This window comes from Pleurodeles waltl, chromosome 12 (genome assembly GCF_031143425.1).
Source record: "Pleurodeles waltl isolate 20211129_DDA chromosome 12, aPleWal1.hap1.20221129, whole genome shotgun sequence".
NCBI lineage: Eukaryota > Metazoa > Chordata > Amphibia > Caudata > Salamandridae > Pleurodeles > Pleurodeles waltl.
In genome coordinates, this window is record NC_090451.1 from 638,617,548 (window position 1) to 638,641,066 (window position 23,519).

Consider the following 23,519-nt stretch of genomic DNA (forward strand, 5'->3'; position numbering starts at 1 on the left):
TAAGGTGATGTGGAATTCACCTGGAAGGATCTTTTATGAGATGAGCTATAGGGCCTACTTGTAAAAGGCTGGACCGAATTTTACGAACAGACGAGATAGTGATACTGATAATTCCGTAGAGGGTTAAGTGGGGTGCGCAGAGTGGGGGAGCTGGACTATTACTGTGCACAACAGAAACTCTGCCATGCGCTCAGGTCTTTGGGACTGGTTAGACCCTGAACAGCTCAGAAGACTAACTTCCTGCCTGAGATGCAAGTGTACAAAACATTTGTTCCAAATTATGATGATCCAGACCCATTGTTTATTGGAGTCTGAATAAACATTTAGGGCCAGATGTATTAAAAAAAACATTTTTTCATAGACACAGAATGGGTAAAACCCTTTGATACATCTGGCTCCTAGTTCCTTCTTGTAAAATGAAGACAAATCTAACTATTGTTAAGCCTTTGGTGGCCGGAGCAAGGTACCATTCATAATCCTTCAAAATACCAACATGATGCTACTCAAAATTGTTTTTTGTTTTTTTAATTGTTTTGTTTTTATGCAGAGGTTCCTATAATCGCTGATCAACATACATTAGACCATATATTTCCCAATACTAAAAGGACTTATTTGGTCTTCACCTCCCCCATTCTCCCCCTCCCCTCCCCCCCCCCCCCCCCCCCACAAACATGCATCATGCTGATGTCTTACTAAGCCATTGTCAACAAAATGTATTAAAAGCGCATCACAGCAGCTATTCCACTTTTTTAAAAAGAAGCTGCAGTTTTTTGCAAACATTATTTCTCTAAGGTGGGGCTATCTTATGACTATCGGCTGCAAGCATGTTATCAAACGGGGCACTCCACATTTTCAGTTTGACAACAAAATGAAATGGATCAATATATGCACTATGAAAACCAAGACAGCCCATTGAATGAGACTATCATTGAAAATGCGCTTATTTATTGTTAGAGGCTCCATTTTTATCAGTCCTGTGTTGCTCGTACAATTGCATTTTCAAAATCCTTTTACTTTAAGCAAACTAAGAAACAGACAGAAGTGGCAAATTACTCTCTTGAAGCATGTACATATAAAACAAAACAAAAAAATACAGCATCAAATCATATTACAAAATAAATATTTTAAATAATCAGTACACTACGAAAACACCTCCTACATTTGTAGGGTAACATAGGTTCAGAACTTGGCATCTCCCTGGCCTTGAGCTGCTTCTTTCTCCTTAGGCTTGATCTGACGAACAGGTGGTTTCTCATCTTTCTTTGGCTGATTCTCCAACCTTGCTTCAGGCTGTTCAGACCAGAGCTTATAATTTGGATCGTTTACAAATCTTTTGACAAGGCCACAGCTGAGGCACCGCACCACTGTTCTCTTCTGTCCCCGTGTTTTTCGTTGTCGCACTGTAGCAGTCACCCCAGGTACTAGAAGGGAGTAGCACTTCTTACACACTGTCCTTTTAATTGAAGGGTCCTGTCGTAGCACCAGTCGTTTGCTGATGGTCCTTTCTGTATAGCAGTAGAACCGAGACAGTTCTATATTTTCTGGGTTTTGCGCCAGAACGCAGTGGGCTGCTTGGTAGAGGAAATTAAGCCTCTGAAAGGCATCTTTGTCCTTGACTTGGCCAGACATGGCTAGATCCGCTGAGGATAATAAAAATGGTAAATAATTAACACAAGTATAGCTTACTAATAGTCTCCTGATGTAAAACGTTATTCTGCAATTATAAATCATCTTGAATGCCACAATCTGATATATTATGTCAAGCTGACACTCACTTTAAATGGTGCTTTTTGTCTTTCAGATTACTGGTTTCAACAAGGCAAATTCATTGTTTAAGGAAAAGGGCGAAAACCATTATACAAATGCCAGTATTTGTGTTGCAGCAATAAGAAACCAGATTTCCCTACCACTGTAAATCCCACTCCCACTATAAAACTCTCCTTTTTACACTGTGTTCAAAAATACTTTAAAATAATGGATCACTAGCTTCAACTGTACACCACATTTAAATCAAACAGTGCTTTCAACTGGTGTGATGTTCCTTATCATTTTGATACAAGGATTCTGCCCTAACCTAATTACTAAGACCTATACGCCCCCATGAAATCCAATGATTGTGACAACATCTTGAGGGACATCTCCCTCCAGGAACATACTAGGGAAGAGCGGAGACACTGGAACCCGACCTAACTGTGGAGAAATTGCCGTGGGTGCTGCGCGACCCCCAGTCTGGGAAGGCGCCGGGTCCTAGCGGCCTACTGGTCGAGCTGTATAAAGGAATGGCAGATATTTTAGCAAAACCTCGCCCGATATGTTCCAAGAGCAGTGCAAAGTAGGCTGCCTGCCAGAGGATCAAAGGACTGCAACTATTGTAGTTACACATAAAGAAGGTAAGCCACAGACAGACTGCAGTTCTTAGAGTTCAGTATCTCAGTTAAATGTGGAGGCTAAAATACTGGCAAAGGCCCTAGCTAACAGAATTTGTGGGGTCATCACCTCGACCGTGCACCCCGACCACTCAGGCTTTATGCCTTCGGTGGCACAAATGGGGACGAGCAGAGGATGCCCTTCTCTTTGAGGAGGTACGTCATCTCTGTAAACGTCCCATCTCTTCTCACTGGGCTACACTTCAAGGATAGTTCTTCAAACAGTTGAACAAGATGACACCCCGCCATACTGTGACAACACGCGTACCTGTGGTCTGACAGATTCTTCAGACACGGCGACTCTTATTTGGTAACCCAGGTCACCACATGACCGCTATTTCTTCACCCGGACTTGAGGTGGAGAAATAACCTGGGGAACCACCCCCCACCCCCAACATCCTTCCTACTCAAATGCCCAGTCTGAGCTTTATTTGACCGTGTAACTTGCTCCAAACAGCAAATTCCGCACCTTTTGTGAGTGGCACCCCCCCTCCGAGGAATGGAGGCATTTTTCAGAGAAGCAGAGTACTTTCAGGATTTATGTTAGATAGAAGGCAGGCTGAAAAATGTGCTAGAGAAAGCGTAGAGTGGCTGGAACACTAGACTGTTTGACTAACTTCCTGGGATGGCAGTAATTTCCAGTTCAACACTGGCATAAGCATATTTAAGATTCAATTTAGTCTTAAATAGGGATCAAGTCTTTCCCTAGCAATAAATTGTGTAATTGCAGTGCCTTTCCTACTTTTACCATAGTTTGTACAAGTATTGTGTTGCTCAATGCTTGTATTCCCCCTCCCACCTCTTGTTTCCAGTTATTCCCTTCAAAGCCGTTTCATTTTGTTGTGTTATCTTTAGACCACTTTACATAGTTTTACTGATGAGAGCTCTGCAGCGCCCCAGGGCCTTACCTGGATTCCTGGTCAGCTCCTGGCTCGTTATAGCACCATCCGCTGCTGGAACCAGTAAGCCTGGTTTCATGTTATTTACTCTTTGTTACTCAGCTGGTATTATTTACTGACCATCTGCCCTTGGTCTTAACTAACCACATCAACCTACATGCAGGTAGGCTGCCTATTTCAAGGGATGGCACCAAATACAAAAGGTAAGTGGGCTCCTGGCCAGGATTTCTCACTTATGGCTTTTCCACGTTTCTACCCGATGTCTGTGTCTGGTGATACGTTCCACTATATTCACCAGCAAAGAGATAGCAGGAGCTTTCAGTGGGTCCACAGCTTCTATACCTAACATCGGATTGGATGGCCCACAAGCCAGTATTAAAGTGAGGGGAAGCGATGATGCGGGTGAGTGAATAGTAGGTGGAGCAAACAGCCCTTTGGCAGCAGCAAGGGGATGGAACAGGCCGGCGTGGTCAAACGAAGCGTGAGTGCAGGGATGAATGCCAGACAGACAGCCAGATCAGTGGCAAGGACACTCTGGGTTCCTACATTGAATATTTATTTTCCATGAATAAGCCCTCCCATAACAGAATCCAAGAAATGTAGTGGGAGCCTACAAAAGGTGTGGGTGTGATAGTGTTCCCAGCTAGTTCTCTGCTATCACCCTGAAAAAGACAAAGAATAAAGTGAGAGGTTGAAACAGCCTTCTGCCAGGCTCTACAGTGGATGCTGGAGGACAACAAGAGATGGGAGGAAAGGAGCGGTGCCGAGCTCCCTAGAAACACCTAAGATCATGAGGCCCATGGAGGAGGAAGATAAATACAGACTATGCTGCCAACTTTAAACAAAAACACCAAAATGCACTGAGGGATCAGTAGGAAGCTACCAGTCCCCAGATTGAGAATTGGCCTAATTATGAAGCACAACCTCAATCTACTGGCAATTAACCCTGAATTGCGAAAGGTGCCCCAAGTCAATCAGTAAAGGGGTGGCATTCTAAATTGAAGCAGAAGCCAGAGCAGGACCGGAGAACAGGGCGAATGGCACCCCAGCAGATACCTCACCTCCCACTGAAATCTGTGGAGGCTGAGAAAATGAACCAACTAGAAACCACACTGAGGCTATAACATCCAGTGGAGCAGTGGTCTTCATAGTGTGGGGTAGAGATTCCTAGGGGGCCTGGCGCCACTTAAAGGGGGGTGGGGGGGGGAGAGGGAGGCTTGGTGTCAGCCTGACAACAAACTTGCAGCATTGTTTCTTCTGTTACTTTGAGAACTGCAGTTGAACTGTGAGAAACACAAGAGATACCCATTGGAGACTAACACAACAAAAGCACTGAAGGGAATATCCAGCAACACTGAACTTAAGTACCATGATGGCTATAGTGTGGAGGGTCAGCAGGAACAACAGGTGATCATGGTCCCATATCGCCACTTGTAAGCTTTCAGATCCTCATCTGTTACTTTTAGCTGTGAGATGGGGCAAGCTCAGAGCAGTAATTCCTACGTATAAACTGAAAACGGAGACACTAAAAGACCAGGTGTTTTGAAACGAAAAGAGAAACGATTCAAAGTTACTCCAACGAAAATTAGGACACTGCTTCTTCAACATTAGTTGAGTGGGTGTCTTTAAAACGGTAATAAGAGGGTTCCGCATTAAAACAAAGGTAGGGATTAGACTGACAATATTGTGTGACACTGAGAAGCAGGAAATAACATAACAAGACCTTGAGAATAGAAGACGTGTCCTATTAGCATGAGTTACTAACAGAGGAAAGGGAAAAGCTAGTACAACTTTTGGAAAGACTTAAATATTTTAATTATGTGGCAAGATCCCACAATGCATGCGATACAGCCAGAAAGCTCTTAGCTGGCGAGCACAGAAAAAAGGAGAGCCCCTTCCCCCCCTCATTACGGGTATCCGAAAGAGTAGGGGTGACATGGTGCACTCACAAAGAGACATTACAGAATACTACAAAAGGCTGTCCACTCCGCAGTCTAACAGATGGCCACTTGACAAAGGTTTAGTTGCGGGATGCAGGACTCACCAGAGTACACTCTAATGAGGTGGCAGTCACTGAGTCAGAAGTCAGAGCCTTAAATAAAAGTATAGCCATGGGGAAAACTAAGGACATAGACTGACTTCTAGCAGAATTTTATATAATGTAGCATCAACAGTGGGAGGTGTATATAAGACTGCACAGAAAGAGTGGGGTCTCCGCCATTGGACTATAGGGGCAGTAATTGTATCCTTACCTAAACAGGGCTGAGACAAAACAGAAATTAAATCATATAGACGCGGTCGATGCCATTTCTAATTACAAAGCATTCAGCAAAATATTCACAACTAGACACCTACTATTAACGTAAAGGTTAATACACCCCAAGGCGCATCATTCCAACTACCATCAGGGTATTGCTCTAAGCCCCTAATCACTCACCTGACACCCATCCAAATACATTAATACTATTGATGGATTTTCTGATAGTATTCTGTACTCTGCAATAAACACATATACGCTGAGATGGATAAAATGGTAATGGGTGGAAGGTTTGGAATTTGGATTTCCCTATCATACACTGGCCACACAGCACAAGTATGTATAGGACAACTAAACTGGATATACGCTGTTCCTAAAAGCCACTAATACAGATACCATAGTGGCTAAAAAAGCAATATAACATGTTAACTGGAATAGGTGTCCAAAATGTCAGCAAACAGAGACAACATATTACCATTTGATGTGGGATTGTGCACAGGTGAATGATTATTGGAGACACGTAGCTGGCAGATGCAGAGACGGCATAAGAGTGGATCTATCATTGGAGCCACAAACGTGTCTCATAGATACAAGAGCTGGCCAGTCAAAGAACAAGCTAGAGAGAACATGTTATACTTCTGCTGGCTAAAAGGCGACAGGCAATACAATGGGTGAGCCCCCAAATTCCGAGTGTAGATGGTTGGTTCAGGGATGTAAGAGTAAGGTCCTTAGCCAGGAAATAAAAATGGAACCAAGAATATGGGGTAATAAATTGCTGGACGACATGGAAATGTGGCACGGTTGAACTAGAAATCTGCGTGTCCTTCTGGTTAATTTCCTTGATGAAAGGTACTAGTTTATATGCGCTACACCATACAGGGAATCTAAGAGGGGCACATTTGTAGCTTGATAAGGGATGGAGATCTATGTAGAAAGGAAAATGAAAGATGTCAGATAATTGAGCACAACGAGCCACCAACACACCGCCGGCTCAGAACAGTATGCACTTGCAGTGGCAGGGAAAAAGCAGTAAAAGTAATGCATTACTGGAACAGTCAAAAAGGCTCACTGAACAACCCAGGAGACAAATGGGTTCTAGATAATAATAAACCATTCGCTGATCAAGGCTGGAAGCGTATTTTGGTTAATGCCCCAAGGATATAGAGTCCTCATCGTACCAAGTGGGTAAATAGATTATTTCTGGGACCCAATGGAAAGGTCTAAGGTGTGGGTAAATAGATGAGGATCGCAATCAGATGATATGGAGGTGCCATTGGATTCGTACTGCAGGAAGACGTTATGAAGCTCATACACAAGACACCCAATAAAACCATCAAGTTGCACACCGAATCTTGTATACTTGTATGCCCCAAGGGAAAGAAAGCCACTAGCAGGTTTTTGATCTGGCACTAGTCTTAACAAAACAACTAATTGCAACAGTTGGAAAGCACCTGAGGCCCAGGGCAGACCACCGGGCAGTCATGAGATCTAAAATGGAAGGAGTTTGAAAACACCATACTGCATATGGAGACCAAAAGAGATTTAGAAAAAACTGATTTGGTATTCGGGCAGGAAACAATTCTCATCTCAATCACCAGAAATAAGACAAAAGGAAGGATCATACCCCTAAACCTCTTCCCGGCTCCTTTGCTAGTATCAGAAAAGGAGTGAGAACTGAACAGATATTAGATCGAGGATGACAAATTATGGGAATGGCAGGGATTATGCAGAGTTGGAGAGGTTGAATAGCTCTCATTACAATGTTGGTTTTACCACTATTACGTTTTTATATACTCTACTTCTATGCAGTGGCGTAGCGTGGGGGGGTGCAGGGGGGCCGGCCGCACCGGGCGCAACATCTTGGAAGAGACGTAAAAAATTTCTAGCTATCGCGTCAAGAATTTTAGATTCTATTAAGGACACGGAGGCGAGGATTATGCTTCTCTTAACTTTACTGACAAACACAGCAGCCAATAAACAAACATTTTTTCCAAAAACTACATTTCCCATGAGCCTTAGCCCACCAATCATAGCACGATAATGTCCGTAAATAGCTCAGACACCACAGTCCTTCCTCTTTCTTTGCGAAACAGTTCAAACATGCGAACTTGCCAACTTGATCTAGAACTCCTTCCAACTCTTTAATGAAGATCTCCCGAACTGGAAGATGAACTCAAAACACCTGCTTCCTTGATATCCTTCATGAAGTCGTATTAGGATTTCCTGAAATAACGAAAAAACACAACCACTAATATCAAAGTATCATGGGTGGGCATCATTCTCATTATTAAAAAAATTATGACAATTGATCATACTCATATTATTGACTTAAATGACCATCAAACCTTAACCATCTTGATAATATAGCTAAAAAACTGGGTGGGATAATCCTCGCCTCCGTGTCCTTAATAGAATCTAAAATTCTTGACGCGATAGCTAGAAAATTTTTTATTCTATGTCAGGACCGGAGGCTTCGGATTATGCTAGTTCAAAGTCTGTTTACCACCTCCGATACCACATCCACAATAGGCTTATGATAGAAAACCTTAAATGTAGAATCATTGGACCAGTCAGCTGCAGCCATGATGTCTTCCAATCTGGCTCCTGTCGCATAGGCTTTGGAGGCCATGGCCCCTCTAACTGAATGAGCACCGAACATATTTATGTCAATGCCTGCTTCGGCTAAAAGCCACTTGACCCATCGGGCTAACGTTGCTGTAGATACAGGCTTAAACGGTTTTTGTAATGAAATCAACAGTTGCCCTGAAACATCCTGTCTGAAATCTCGTGTGACTTCTTCGTAACACTTCAAACATTGAACAACACATAACTTTTTGTTGTGTGGAAACGAAGGGTAAGAAATGCATTTGGATGAGGTTTTTGTACGTCTGGAAATAGAAAAGGATACCCCAGTAGGAGTGAATACTCTACCTGTTAGATCCAGAGCTTTAACATCCGACACCCTTCTGCAAGATAATAAGCATAAAAGCATAGTCAATTTTGCAGACAGTTGTTTACGGGATAGCTCCTCATTGTCTGGCCAGATCCCGAGGAAAGGTAAAATAACGTTAACATCCCACAACGCGGAATATTTTGGTTGTGGTGGTTTTACCATACGGATACCTCTAAGTAACTTACAAATCAAAGGGTGTTCACCTACCGGTTTCCCTTGGATGTGTGGATGACCGGCTGAAAGGGCTGAACGACAATTGTTAATTGTCCTATAAGCCAGACCCTGGGAAGCCAAATCCGACAAAAAATTGGCTATGACGTGAATCTCTGACCCCAGGGGATCCACACTCCTTGAATCGCACCAACGTAACCATTTCTTCCAGGCTTGTTCGTATCTTTTGTGCGTGGAGGGGGCCCAAGATTGGGATAGGAAAAACAATGCTGATTCCGAAACTCCCGGCACTTGCCATCGTCGTCTGAAAGTCTCCAGGCCATCAGGGTTAACAGACCTTGTATCACCAATGGATGAAAGCTGCTCGATGGGTCTGATAGAAGATCTTCCGACCACGGAATTCTCACCGGAAGGTCGCATGACTGATTCATTGTGGAAGGGAACCATGGTTGAGCACTCCACCAGGGAGTCACAAGAATGATCTCCGAACGTTGGCGACGCACTTGTGCCAGGACGCGCGGGATCATCACAAAGGGAGGTAAGGCATAGAGAAGGACTCTCGGCCATACTTGCATGAATGCGTCCGCCCCTTCGCTTGAGGGTCCGGCCTCCAACTGAAGAAACAGGGAACTAGACAGTTCAGACGCGAAGCAAAAAGATCCATCTGACATGTCCCCCAACGAGATTGCAGCGCTTGAAAAATGCTCCGATTGAGCATCCAATCGCTGCCATCCCGGAGGAAGCGAGAATTCCAATCCGCAGCTGTATTGATGCTGCCCGGAATGTATTCCGCTATCACCGAAATCCTCTGATTGAGGCAGAAATGCCAGAATTCCTTCGCTATCTCCGCTAGGAGACGAGATCTGGTTCCCCCTAGGCGATTGATGTACCTTACTGCGGAGACATTGTCCATCCGCAGAAGGATGCAGCAATGAGCCTGGCGAGGGGCCAAGGATTTTATGGCGAAAGATCCTGCCAGGAGTTCCAGACAGTTGATGTGATAGGATAACTCCCCCGGGGACCAACGGCCTCCTGTCTCCACCCGGCCGCACCGGGCTCCCCAGCCCCAACGACTGGCATCCGACTCTATCACTACGTCTGGGGAGGAGGGAAAAATCGCTCTGCCATTCCATGCATCCATGTGATCCAGCCACCACGATATTTCCATCTTGGCTTCCTCTGAGAGGGGAACCAACTCTGAATACTGAAGACCCTTCTGAAGGTGACGAATCTTCAACCTCTGAAGTGCCCTGTAGTGTAAAGGCCCCGGGAAGATCGCCTGAATGGATGATGCTAAAAGACCGACCAGGCGGGCTAAAGTCCTCAAGGATATAGTCGGAGAGGCAAGCGCTCTCCTCAACTCCTTCTTGATCAGGTTCCGTTTGCTGACTGGAAGAATCAGTAATGACGTTAAGGAATCTATCTGAAAACCCAGAAACTCCATATTCTGTGAAGGGATCAGGCTGGATTTCTCTGAATTCAGGACAAACCTGAGGTCCTGGAGCAATTTTATTGTCGAATTTAGATGAATCAGCACTAGATCTTTCTCCTGGGCCATGATGAGAATATCGTCTAGATAAATAATTAGACGTACTCCTCTCTCTCTCTCAAGTATTGCACTACAGGTCGGAGGAGTTTGGTGAAACACCAGGGTGCTGATGATAGGCCGAACGGAAGTACTTTGAATTCGAACCATTGGGAACCCCATTGGAATTGGAGGAAACGTCTGTGTGGGGCGAATATTGGAACTGAGAGGTAGGCGTCTTTGAGGTCTAATCGAACCATCCAGTACCTGTCCCTCAAAAGATCCCTGAGCAGGTGAATACCCTCCATCTTGAAATGGCGATACACCATCCAGGAATTGAAATATTTTAAATTCAGGACTAGTCTGGCTCCGCCGCCTTTCTTTTGCACAAAAAAGATAGTGCTGACGATTCCACCACCGCCCCTTTCTGAATGAGAGAAAGAATCTCTTCTTTTATGAAATTGCGATCTGAGAGGGAAAAAAGGAGGGGCGTGGGAGGGTTCGATTGTTTTGGGGGTGCGTAAAACTCTAGATGGAAACCCTGAACCGTCTGCAGAACCCAAGGATCTTGCGTAATGGATTCCCAAATCGGAAGAAACAGACCAATTCTGCCCCCCAATATTACTTCTGAGGGAAGAATGACTCTCACCTGAGTTAGTGCTGTCTTGAATGGAGTTAGCTCCCCGGTACCCTCTTGAATTTCTACCTCGACCTCTGTATCGATTGGGATAGAAGTTGCCTTGGTTTGAATAACTTCCTCTATTACCCTGGGAAGCATATCTGGGGTTCTGGAATCTTCGGCCCGGCGCTCGACCCCTGAAGCGTCCGGCCCGAAGAAAAAGAGTATTGTTGAATACCTTTTTTATGTTAGACTGGGCCTTATCAAGAGCTGTGAATGTAGCCACATATTTGCTTAAATTGGAGATGAATTTCTCTCCGAAGAGCATTCCATTAGCTGCCGGACCGGCTTCGTTAATGGCCAATTCGGCCAGCTTTGGGTCCAAGCGAATCAGGAAGGACCGCCTGCGCTCCGCTGACATGGCGCAATTTGCGTTGCCTAAAAGGCAAATGGCCCTCTGGGCCCATTGAAGAATAGCTTCCGTATCTAGAGGGGTTTCGGATTCTTTGGATTCTACCGCTAAATCCAAAATTTTTGTAAGCGGGCCGGATAAATCTAATAATTTGTCCTGGCAGCCTTTCCAGGCCCGGTCTAGGCCCTTCTTTGGATCCTTAGCGAATTTGCGGAGAAAGGATGCCATGTTGGGATACAGCTCTGGTGTGTCTGCTACCTTGCCCAGTAGGAAGGGGCGGGGACACTCAGATCTAAGAGTGTTGCGCACATCTTTCTCGAAGCTTTTGCGCAGCCTGTCCTGCACATAGTTTGCAACCTCTTGATGAGGAACCCACTCGGTAGAGCGAGGATGGATGATATCTTCCGGGGAGAATAAAAGGTTCTTGCCTTGATTAACGTCCTCTTTAGAAGCGCCATGCTTCGTCTTGCGCCGTTTTTTGCGCGGTTGGGGATCCACCTGCGACTCATCTGAGTCCGATTTTGAGGATGACGGGTCGTGATAGCTAGATTGTGATGATGCTTGCACCGGGAAGGAAGATGAGCTTTGAGGAGGCAATAGACCTCCATATGCATGTTCGCGCAACACTGAAGTTGCCATTTGAGACAATATTTCCGCAGAGGAAGTGCCACCTGAGCGCTGTACGTTAAGATCCAGCACCTCACCAGACTCCCCGGTCTGCCTGCGAGGTGGACTACCTTCGCCTAGAAATTCCCTTCTAGCAAAATTAGATAGAGGTTGGGTAAATGGCTTGAGAGCCTGAATTAACGCCCAATTCACGGAATCTTGCACATGGAAACCAAGTGCTTCCACCAGTCTTTCCTCCATATGATGTTCGGAAGGATTCTCTTGCAGTTGCTCATACTGCTCTTCTTCCTCGGCATAGTACGCCATCCTTAGATTATAAAATGTTGATCTGCTAGGAGGAGTTAACAGGGGGAGGCGCCCTGGACAGGTGTAACAGTTAGAGACTGTATTTCTATCTATATATAGTGGAGGGAGCCACCTGTCCTAATATTCAAAAAGTTTTAAGTCTTAGAACAAAAAGCCTCCTGAGCCAGGCTCAGACAGTATTATTACAGCCCCTACGGGCGCTCTGAGGCCACAAAATTGCACGAGGTGCCCAGCGCGTAGCTCGCGTCGCACCAAGCCGATCGGAAAGCTCTTCCGATCGGGAAATGGTGCGCGCGCGCGCGCATCAAAAGAGGACTGCGTCCTCCAACACGAGCGAAACGCTCGTTGCTTAAGGCCTACTCCCACTCCACAAATCAACTGCAATGGTACAGGGAGCAAGAGCTCCTTAAAACAATACAATAACACTTATTAAAACGCATTTCGAAAACATTAGCAATCAAACTTAGACGCGCCGATAATTCCCTAAATAGCTTAAACAAATACAGAGCGCAGCGTGCGTGACTTAACTGGCTGCTGGAGCAGCAAAGAAAGAGGAAGGACTGTGGTGTCTGAGCTATTTACGGACATTATCGTGCTATGATTGGTGGGCTAAGGCTCATGGAAAATGTAGTTTTTGGAAAAAATGTTTGTTTATTGGCTGCTGTGTTTGTCAGTAAAGTTAAGAGAAGCATAATCCGAAGCCTCCGGTCCTGACATAGAATCGAGTGCTAAAATCCACGGGTTAGGGGGCGCAAATGACTTGCCTTGCCCCGGGTGCTGACAACCCACGCTACGCCACTGCTTCTATGTTCTTTGCACACAATTGCTTTACTAAAAATGTATTTAGACCAATAAAGCAGCAAGGTTGGCACTTAACATAAAAACCAACAACGGGAGGGGATTTAACCTTGCCAGATGTGAAACAATAACAATTTGCAAATGTTGCCCATTAATCCTCTCGTTTTCAAAACGTCCAGTCCATGCATAGATGTATTAGATAATGATTTTAGAAGCCAGACTATTCGGGAATATTAAATCAAGGACTTCTTGCGTTTGACTTAATCACCCCAAAAATTCGATCTAAACCCCCAAGATTCTTAAATAGGAGTTATGACTTACTGTCATAATAAACAATAAACAGATGTGGAAACCCGGGGAAGCTACAGTGTGCCTCCACTGTAAGCGGGGGCGGGAAGGGGACTAGCTAGAGTCATTTCTCCTAACCTATCCGAGAAGGAGCAATCAGATGAAAATACGCCAACAAAAAACGAAGATTAAAAAGCTTTACAGCTTTCAAAGAAAACACGAGGAAATGCGAGAAACAATGTCAAATTTAACTTGCAACAAGAGGTAAAGGGGGCAAAACTTTGGAGAAATTGTAAACTCACGAACTATGCCACAAAAGTGTCGTTCACTGAAATGTGAGGAGACAGTTCGTTTCTACCCACCGGAGTCAGCGATCGACTTCCTCTGTAAAAACGTGACGACAAGCTCATGTGGATAAAGGTAGTGAGGTACTTCCTTCTTTATTCTGCGTGGGTTCTTTTAAGCGTGGAAGCGGGTCGTTCAGTATAATGGGTGGGGGGGGGCCTCCAGCCACAGCAATACTTCATCTCCCAGCAACCTCTTCGGTGTCTTACGTCACTGTCTCGCGCAGGTGCACGGATCTTCACTGGCTCACAAGGCTACAAAAAGTCACACGTCCTATAGAACAGTATCGTTTCTTCTTTAGTACATGATGTCGAACTAAAGTAAACATTTTATCGTAACACATATGTTGCGTCACACCAGTAAAATATCAGTGTAGTGCCTGTCAAATGTAAGCTGAGTGTTTGATTTATAATGTGTAAATTATTTTCTCACTTACCATTTCATCCTCAGGAAACTCCAGCGTTACATCAACATTTTTCTCAAGAGTTTTAAGTCGTTTCTGCGTTTACGTTCCAGAGCAATTTTGTTGTAAAGCGCACTAGCACCTTTAGAAACGTTTGTGCCATATGGAAATAAAGGGCGCTCTCTTCTTTTTTAACCCTCTCTCCTAGCTGCCCCACTACGAGCTTCCTTTTTGCCGCGCTCTTTCCCGGAACTTGTAGTCCTTCTGTGTAGTCATGATTTGGATCTGTGCAGCTACCGCCCTTTATCCGCAATACATATCCCGACAGCACCTCAGCGTTGATACGATTGAACTCCATTTTTGTACTGCGAGTCGCTGCGACGTGCAACGCCACATTCGTCGTGCACCACAACTTCCGGCATACAGTGCGTTCCCTTGCCTTGGGTTGTTGAAGTCCGGTAGAACACTGGGATTTGTAGTCCGTTTACGCTGGCTCCCTGTGCGCATGAGGAACCCTTCCACTCACGCTCGTACTACACCTCCCGGCGGTCCCTGCGGCTCCGGCTGTGCGGTGCAGCGGCGGCAGGGCGAAGATGGCGGCGGCGCCCAACGGGCCGAGTTCGGCCTCGTCCAACCCCCGCAAGTTCAGCGAGAAGATCGCACTGCAACGACAGCGGCAAGCTGAGGAGACGGCAGCCTTCGAGGAGGTTATGATGGACATCGGCTCCACACGGGTGAGGAGGAGGGGCTAGGAGAAGAGGCGGAGCTGTCAGATCGAGGGAGGGGTGCTGTCAGTGTTCATTGGGCTGTCAGTGGGCAGGTGTGTAGGGAAGGCACTGCCAGTAGTGCTCGATCTACCAGTCAAGGGGATTTATGGTTTGTAATAGACTCGGCGGTCGATAAGGGTCTGTGAAGGCGCTCGGGAGGGTTAGGGAAAAACTCCGCGTGAAGTATTTGTCAGCGGGAGGGGCTGATACTGGGCGAAGGGATGCTAGCCAGTAGTTTGCTTTAGTGAGTGAAGTTGTTGTCAATAATTGACGCAGGTGTCCTAGAAAAAGGGTATACTGTCATGTACCGGAGGTTGGGGGCATGTTTGTTATTGTGTCACCGATGTGGGAGGGGCACAGGGGAAGTTCACTAACTACTTAGAGGCATGGTCATTCTGCTGGTGAAGGAGTTTAAGCAGTAGGGTTATGTTGGTGGTAATTTTTCTGTCAAGCAAGTGGCCTGGTAAATGTTATGTCGAGTGAAAGGAAAAAGTTGGCAGTAGAGCAGATGGAGATGGTTCTCCAGTTTGAATCCGTAAAGTGGATTTGACTGACGCTGAATAGCATAGGAATTTCTCAGGTGCTGAAAGCGGCAGGTGTGCCTAAAGGGAAGAGGGGTTGTGTAGCGTTAGAACTTGTCAGGCCTGGAACAGAGGATGCCTGAGGGTGCGTGCCCAAAAACTATGTTCTCCCATCGCCCACTGGCAACATAACCTTTATAACAGTTTATTCCATAGTCTGTGACCAGATATTTTAAGAGCAATGTTAAAGTGATTTGAAATGCATTTCGTTTTATCGTCGCCTGTGTGCCACACATTTTGCTAAAACTATCTCTCTGTTTTGGGCAGGATGGAGGAGTGCGATATTTGCATTGCAATTGTCTGTTAAGAGCCAATACAATATTTTCCAACTAAATTAATTCAAACAGTATTTGGTTCTATACATCACCATAATTATGATCGGCTATTTGAAACATAAAGCATGGAAGGAAGAGAAGCAAGCAGACAGACTTAGTTGAGCCTCGTGGCTAATCGGCAGGATGGGTTAGTATACCATCCTAGTAGCTGTGTATTTTTGTCCTCTTTAGGAACTGCATCAAAGTGTTCTGTATACATTCTTTTGAGTGAGGCATTCTTACACAAGCAGTTGGCTGGCAGTTCCCTACCTGCAAGCACTTACTAAATAAAAGTCATGGATTTTAGCTGATATGCATTCCTGTTTTTTACGCTTATGATCTGTCAGTTGCTGGCAATGGAAATCCTGTACCATTTATTGTTTTTTATTTGTATAAGTAAGGTGAGAGGAGCTGCGAAAGGTACCTTATGCAAATAATTGATTGGAGCCTGATGAGAATCATAACACTACTTGATATGATTTTTCTTTCTTAATTCTATTTCATATTATGACAGATAGATGCTTTAACGAAAACCTTTTAGACAATTGATTCTTTGTTAATGGAATACACAAACTGCCTTGGAAAAGGTGTGCTTAAAAATCCCAGTTTGGCGAATATGGTCGAGTAACATCTTGTGGTATAGACAGTACAAAGTAGAGGTAGTATAATCTATAAACTGTAGGATGTCGTATATCTAAAACAAATAATATCTAGGCATTTCGTATATTGCAAATAATCAGTTGAAGTATGTAACTAGTATTGTAATAGCTATTGAATGTATTGGGACACCATGTTGGCAAATCAGTAGAAACCTTTAATAAGGATAAATTGTGTACCATATAGGAACAGTTTTGTTGGATATGTGTAAGTATTGAATAGATGTAGTGTATCATCATTGGTATGCGTTGATGTCCATATATACATACATTTTTGGTTTTACTGAATACACGTCCACTATGTCCTTTTTGTGCACCAGTGTTCTGAATACATTTGACCACAGTTATTTTTACCAATTATGGCAGTCTGGAAAAGACAGTGATACTGTGGACAGTATAATATGCCTCTGTTCCCATCAGTGAGGTAAAGAAAATGCTGCACGTCTCCGTTTTGGAAATGGCAATTGCAAAATGAAATTCTTCCATGGACTAAGCTAAAAACATGCAGTGTGTGCATTTGTGGTACATATTCTGTTTGTGTGATCTCATAGCATTCTCACAGCATCTCTATGAATAACGTGCAGTACATGTAGTAATGTGCTCCATCACTTGAGGATTTTTGAAGTAAGTCTGTTTTGATGAAAATTAGTATGTAAGGTCTGATGAATATATTCATGTATTGTTACAGTTACACTTACATCCATATTTACGCACAGTGATAAACACAAGTCAAAGTGGAACGTGCATTTCCCTGATTTAAGTGTACATATTTAGTTTGTTAGAGTTCGCAGCTATTGTTGTATGACACAGCCTTTAATGATCTAATATCGAATAAAAGAAAGAGAATGAACTGCACTTGATATGGGAGACTTCGGCAAATCCTCAAACATAGTGCTTATATTGTGCTGATATAGTGTCTTTGCATTCATTTGTAGATGTAGAATATAATTCCAGTTGGTGGGTTGTGATCTTCGTTGTTGATAAATTTTAACACTCGGCTAGTAATTTTATTCTTGCTATTTTTTTATTTTTCTATGATGTACTTTTTTATTTTGCTAAATTTTTATCCAGCTTTTAAGCAAGTGGTATAAAGAGAGGAGATGTCTGCTTTGTTATTACACTATATGATGTACATAGTACATCAAAATTATTACCATCCAAGTAGATGCTTTTAAGGGCAATGCAATGATTGATAGCATGAATCGTGGACGACGTAGAGCATCATAGCTGTGCTGTTTCTTCGGATAGCGGGAGCTGACACAAACCATGTTAATGAAGTTCATTTTTGCAATTTTATGTTCATGCTGTCTCTGCTATAGTGTTGGACTGTCCTTGGTGTATACAAATGTACTTTTCACCCTTTCAGCAGTAGCAGGCAGAGATTATGAGTAGCCGTGGCTAATAGTCAGGGCCAGTGGATTATGTGGCAGGGAAAAACCGAATTATGCAGCAAGGTGAACAACATTTTTCAGCAAGAAAACACAGATTTTCTGGCGTTACGTGGCACATTTTGTTGTAGTATTATTTCATTATTTTGAGATTCTTACACTTCTTAACACTGTCTGGATATAGGTTTTCACCTCATTAGTACCAGTTTAATAGTCGAATATAGCAATAAGCAACAGAAAGGTGACCACTCAAACTTTGTGAATTGCCTTTAAACTGTGTGGTAACAAGTTTAGTTATGTTTTAGGAACTCTTGTTCCGTTGGAGCTAGAGACAAATTCTTCTTTTAAATCTGATTATGCAGCAGATGACAGATCATGTAACAAATGCAGCAAATCCTTAATTATGAAGAAAACGTATCTGCATAATTGAATAATTACAGTGACCCCTCTCATAGAAATTGAGGCTGTATATAAATAAATATATATAAATATATAGCCACAAGAAGAACAAAAAAATGTTAGTTTGCTGTTTCGTTGTAGTGAAATATTATGAAATCATGTTTAACTAAAAGAAGGTCAAAGAAATTACATGTACTTTTCTGATTTAACCCACTGTTTATTCAGCATATTAATTTTGAAATTCTGGTCTTTTGGTTCATGTTTCACTAGGTGGCTGATAGTCCTTGTTCCCCGAGTTTTGTTAATGTCTATGAGAACCAATATTCTAAAATAAGGGGCTCATAACATAACTGTTGCAACTTTTAAGGTTCACCATCCTTATTTACATTAATTTGTTATGTTTAATTATAAATGGCACTCATGGTTTAAGGTGTTCTGAAGGTTTGGTTTTAGCTCATAGGATAGCAAAAGTTCAACAGATTTACTCTGTAAAAAGCCAAGTTTTTACAAGTTTACGGAAAAGAAATTGATCATAGAATTCTGTAAGGCGAAAGGGAAGATAATTCGTCAGAGAAATGATTTTATGGATTTGCAAGACTATAGGGGAGATCTTATCAAAGGTAGCTCAGATCCTACAGTTCAGGATTGCATGTTCGGCTCCAGTTTACCATGCATACGTGAGTAGTTTCTGTACAATGGATATGTATTTTGAAATTAAAGAGTATGAGAGGTAGAAGCCTAGAAGAGATTGTGCATGTCCATCAGAAGTACTGAAATTTCCAGGGACGCTCTCTAAACTGTTGCATGTACCTCCTCTACGCTTTATGTCTGGAGGATTTTAGACCCTTTCACCTAATATATGTCAAAACCACATTGAGACGCTAATTATGCCCTGCTGATAAGTAGACTGTTAATGCAATAGGCTTATGTCTAAATAGCACAACAATATATAAGGAGCATACAGTTATACTTTCTGCTGCATGCTATGTTGTAGAAGTAAGTCGAGAAGCAGCAAATTCCTTTTGAGAATATTGGCTGATGTCTCCAAGATAAATGTCTACCAATTCTTGGTATGGCTTTCTGGAAGTCTAAGTTACTTTCTGGATGCCCTCCCTCACCTTTCCACTCCTGTGTTAGTCTGAGTTTGAAACGGTGTCTGCACAAGAAAGACTTTTTGGCAGAGCATTTCATTTTTACTTTTGTTATCGCCTCAGCCCTGGCCAGGATCTTGACACTGTTTAACCGAAAAATGAACATCTGGGTGGACTCTTTCATCCACATTCCACAGAGAGTTGAAACACCAGTCAACGAGAATCCTGCAGAACTTGGCAGTGTTTTCAGTGACTGTTACCCATAAAACCCATTGGGGTGTACTTTAACAGAAAGTACTAAATGCATTATATAATTATCGCAACTGAAAATGTCAATAAAAAAATAATCGGGTGAAAAGATCACATTTTATTCGGCACAGGTTAACAAATACTACCTAAAGCTTTTATTGCATGCATTTAAAAAAAACATTTAAACGAGTGAGAGACACCACAAGAAAGGAGGGATGTAGTTTGGTGGACTGAAAGAATTGTATTCTTTTTCTGGTGTCCTTATTCAGTTGACAAGATAACTCTGTGGGTGCTCACTGCATTGATCTGTGTTTTACCTGCAGGTCCTTGGCTGGAATCCAGGTGGCACATGTCACTTATCATTAAGTCTGTCATTAGCTAAGACCTTATGATTTCACATTGGTAAACAAAGTAGTAAACCTTAGTGCTTTTCTTTATTAATCAAAATAAGTTTATTTAGACCGTAGTCCGTAAACATGACTCAATACTCTACACATATAACCCATCATAAAATATATTACTATCTGTAACATAAAACATACACGCAAAACCCGCATTTCCCATTAAAAGAAACAGTGCTTACATTGACTTAAGCATTGAGTGTTGTCACTTACCGATAAAATGGCATTTCCAGTAGGAGTTGAATGTACGGTCACCAGGTTTACATTGTACGGCAGCGTTTCCATCTTTCTGTATCTTATCTTGATTTTGATGAAAATCTCTAAAGCCAATTTTGAGTTATATAGTAGAAAGTGAGTGTCTAGCATGAATTGTAAATTGAGTATATTTTTTGAGAACGTTCGCAAGTAATTCTTTAGACTTCCATGGACAGCAGAGCTGCTGTGCTGATGCACAATGCTGTGCATTCACACTGGGCACTTACAACGGAGTTCTCCCATTGTTTGTAGACATTAGGAGAAAAACAAAAGAAAAACAGAAAAAAAACAGAAGGCATCACAGCAGGAGGGGCAATGTCTCTTTAGTAATAAGTGTGTTTGTACATATATTAATAACGCGTGCAATGCCAGTGAAGATTAATGTGGACCAAAAAACATGTTATTCAGAGAATTATGCTAATAAACTAGCATTCACCCGTTTATTACTATAAGGTAAAAGTGAAACTCCTATTACCATATTACAATTACAGTACATTGATGAGAGAACACGTCTCAGCGCTCACTGATTTGATTTTACAACCACTTTAAATGGGAAAACAACTCTGCTCATAGTCTTAAGGCCAATTCATAGTGATCGCAATTGATGCACAAATGTAACCCCTAGTAACCTAGTTTTTAGCTATTACGTAACAAAATAGCATGGTATAAATTGTATGTGCGGATAACCATTGCATAATACACTGTTTATTGTGTTTCTGGAAGGGTGGGGCACCATAACTTCTATAGTAAGTCATGGCCCTTTCCCACACTCAAAAATGAAGACAAATAGTTTTACTTGATGTGACAAAGCAGCAAAAGGTCAACAAAAACTTCAATTTGCGAATGCCTCTTTGCACATCGTCTGTTTACAAAGGACCAATTTATATTTTGTGAAGTCTTTTTGTAAAATGTATTTTTATTACAGAGATTTAGACCACCAGTGATATTTTAAGAAACCCTTATACCTATATTCTGAAAATTCTAAACAGTTAAATCTTACCAGTGGCCAATTTGGTAGCGGATAATTGTAAAGAGGTTTTTAACCTGATCGTCCCTTTTTTATTTTACCAGTTATTTTCTCTCCCCCGACTCATTATTCTCCTCCTTCCTTATTGCTTCCTCCCCTTCTCTTTGTGGTTTCCTTAAGGGTTTCCCTGTTCCTCTGTCCAGTTTTTAGTTTAAGATATACAGGCATGTTGCCCTTGTCTGGGAGACATTTACACGTTTAATGTGAATAACTAATATTTTTATGTTTTGTTAAAAAAACGGTTACTCTTTCTAAATTTTAAAAAAAAAAATGTTATGTTTTTATAGTTGTAGGTGTTCTGAATTTTTCTTTTTGTTCTGTTATATAACCTGGTTATTTTAGCAAGTCTTTTACCTTGTCTTTTAATTATCGAAATGTGGTTGATGGGGTTACGTTATGTTGTGTAAGTGCTAAAATTACTATGCCTTTTTCCTTTTCGAGTAATACATAGCTGCCTTACAGTCACTAAATGTGTTTTATTTGCAACGATTGTCTGTGCTTTGAGAAGGCACTGTCATCTGTCTACAAGGCAGTGTATACCGTGGCAGTTTCCTTTTTGTATGCTTGGTGGTTTTCACTTTACTGTTCTAGCTTACGAGGGTGATCAAGTAGAATTAGAATTTCTGGTGAGGTTGTTTAAATTTATGGACCGGTGGTGGGTACTTCTCTTGAGTAATCCTAAAAGGAGTGACGGACTGCAGAGATGTCAGAAATAAGAGTGACAATCAGTTGCCATTGTGGTTCAAGAGGATGATGTTCTAGGATGAAGTACCTTCTGTGTGTGCTTCTGACAATCCAACCAATCTAGTTTATCATAGTTCGACTGTAGTGATGTCACAGGGAAGTGATTGTAAAGATATTCTCTTCTGTGGTTTCTAAACGTAAAAGTAACCGTTGATATTTGTTGCACCAGTTTACCAGGGCCTTTTGGACTAATGGGCAAATAGGCAATCTTTCTGAAAAGTATTGCTGTTGTCCTGAGAAGCACAAAAAAAAATAGATACTATTGTGAGCTCTATTTTGCTATGTACTTACTATTTGGGCTTTGACTTTTAGGGGTTAGTGAGATCTAGCAGTTAAGGCTTACTTTAGGTGAATGGTATGGTTTAGAACACCAGAGTATTACTCAAAAAATATTCTGCACAGTCAGTGTTTTTCTTCTGTTAAGATAAATACTTTATTTACTTTAAGGAAATATGCTTATTAACATTGTGAAGGCTTATGGCATAAGTCACTATTTTGATAAGTATCTGATGTATGTGTGTCCATGGGGCATATTGCCACATCCTTGGTCTAGTGGTGTCCTGTAAGTCAGTGATATTCTTGCCGGGCAAGTCTAGTTAAACATACACCTTTAAAGGAGTGAAATACAGCTCATGGTTTGTATATTATATAATAAAATTGATAACCGATCCCTAATCAAGGAAGGAAACATGAGGAGTTAGACTTTGGATCTGAAAGCAGTCTTGCACAGCACTAGACCAGAAAGGCATTCTTGGCCACTTCGTGCCCCCAACTTCAGTGGGACGATGATATCCCATTTTCCGATGTAGGGGAGCTGACTTGCGGTGCATTTTTTTGATACCTTAAAAGTTCTAAACACTGTATGTATGGAAACAGTCCACTTTTACAATTGGGACTGTGAGCCAATGCTTTTAGCTTGAGTTGGCAAGACACCAGCCTGCCTCGTCTTGGATGACGTAGGTTTGAGATTTCTGCTGCTCGTCAACATTCAGTTCTCCAGGATCAAATGGTGTGTGGGTGTTTAGACAGAAACATACTATAATTATGAAGCATCTGAAAGCACCGGAGTAGCATTTACTTGGGGATTGTTTTTTTGTCACAACAGTTATCATCTGCACCTTGTATCGCCTTAAAAATTGTGTTTATTACAGCCTCTTCTGTTCCCTGTCATTAATGATTCATTTGAAGGCTGAAACAATGTTATAACGCCCTCAAGGAAAGACGACATTAACAACAATATGGCAAACAAACTGTTTAAATGCTTTGTAATTGGCACGCAGGCCTAATATTGTTCAGAAAAGTCTTGTAAATCTAACAGAGCCCTCAGGCTGGAAAAGAGAATCTCGTGTTAACAAATTAAATAAAACACTAGTGTTTTTGCTCTTGTGAAAATGCGGCACCTGGTGAACAGAACCTTTTTGTTTATCTCATCAAGACATTGTCCTGCTCCATGACATGATGGTTCACTTCTTGTCTTTGGTCTGTGGAATCAGTTTTCATGTCCAGCTTGACAACACATCAGTTTGTATGACTTGTTGTTATGGAGTCTTTAATATGTACAGAATGTGTGCTGTGGCTTCACCAAGAGGAGTATTCCTCTCTCACTACACAGTGTTGA

The 23,519-nt window shown here is 42.4% G+C and overlaps 2 protein-coding genes across 7 annotated transcripts in view; one reads left to right on the plus strand and one right to left on the minus strand.

Moving 5' to 3' along the window:
- Positions 1-917: 917 nt before the first annotated feature.
- RPP21 (ribonuclease P/MRP subunit p21) lies at positions 918-14,436 on the minus strand. 3 transcript variants are annotated; one of them, XM_069218171.1, is made up of 3 exons: positions 14,063-14,436; positions 13,644-13,880; positions 918-1,640 (listed from the first exon to the last, which is right to left on the minus strand). In XM_069218171.1, exon 3 carries the CDS (start codon positions 1,627-1,629, stop codon positions 1,180-1,182), a length of 450 nt encoding a protein of 149 aa, XP_069074272.1. In that variant the 5' UTR covers positions 1,630-1,640; positions 13,644-13,880; positions 14,063-14,436; the 3' UTR covers positions 918-1,179. The 3 variants fall into 3 exon arrangements, with proteins under 3 accessions (XP_069074272.1, XP_069074271.1, XP_069074273.1); XM_069218170.1 differs by having other exon boundaries at positions 13,644-13,899; XM_069218172.1 differs by lacking the exon at positions 13,644-13,880.
- Positions 14,437-14,542: 106 nt separating this feature from the next.
- Positions 14,543-23,519, plus strand: part of CRTC2 (CREB regulated transcription coactivator 2) — a 161,268-nt gene continuing 152,291 nt past the window's right edge. For all 4 annotated transcript variants that reach the window (XM_069218165.1, XM_069218166.1, XM_069218168.1 and 1 more), the window contains exon 1: positions 14,543-14,763. In XM_069218165.1, the coding sequence (XP_069074266.1) occupies positions 14,623-14,763 (141 nt within the window). In that variant the 5' untranslated portion in view covers positions 14,543-14,622. The remainder of the gene's footprint in view (positions 14,764-23,519) is intronic.

Bases quoted from the DNA above. Each gene is read 5' to 3' on its own strand.
- RPP21 (XM_069218172.1), bottom strand. From the start codon at position 1,629: ATGTCTGGCCAAGTCAAGGACAAAGATGCCTTTCAGAGGCTTAATTTC.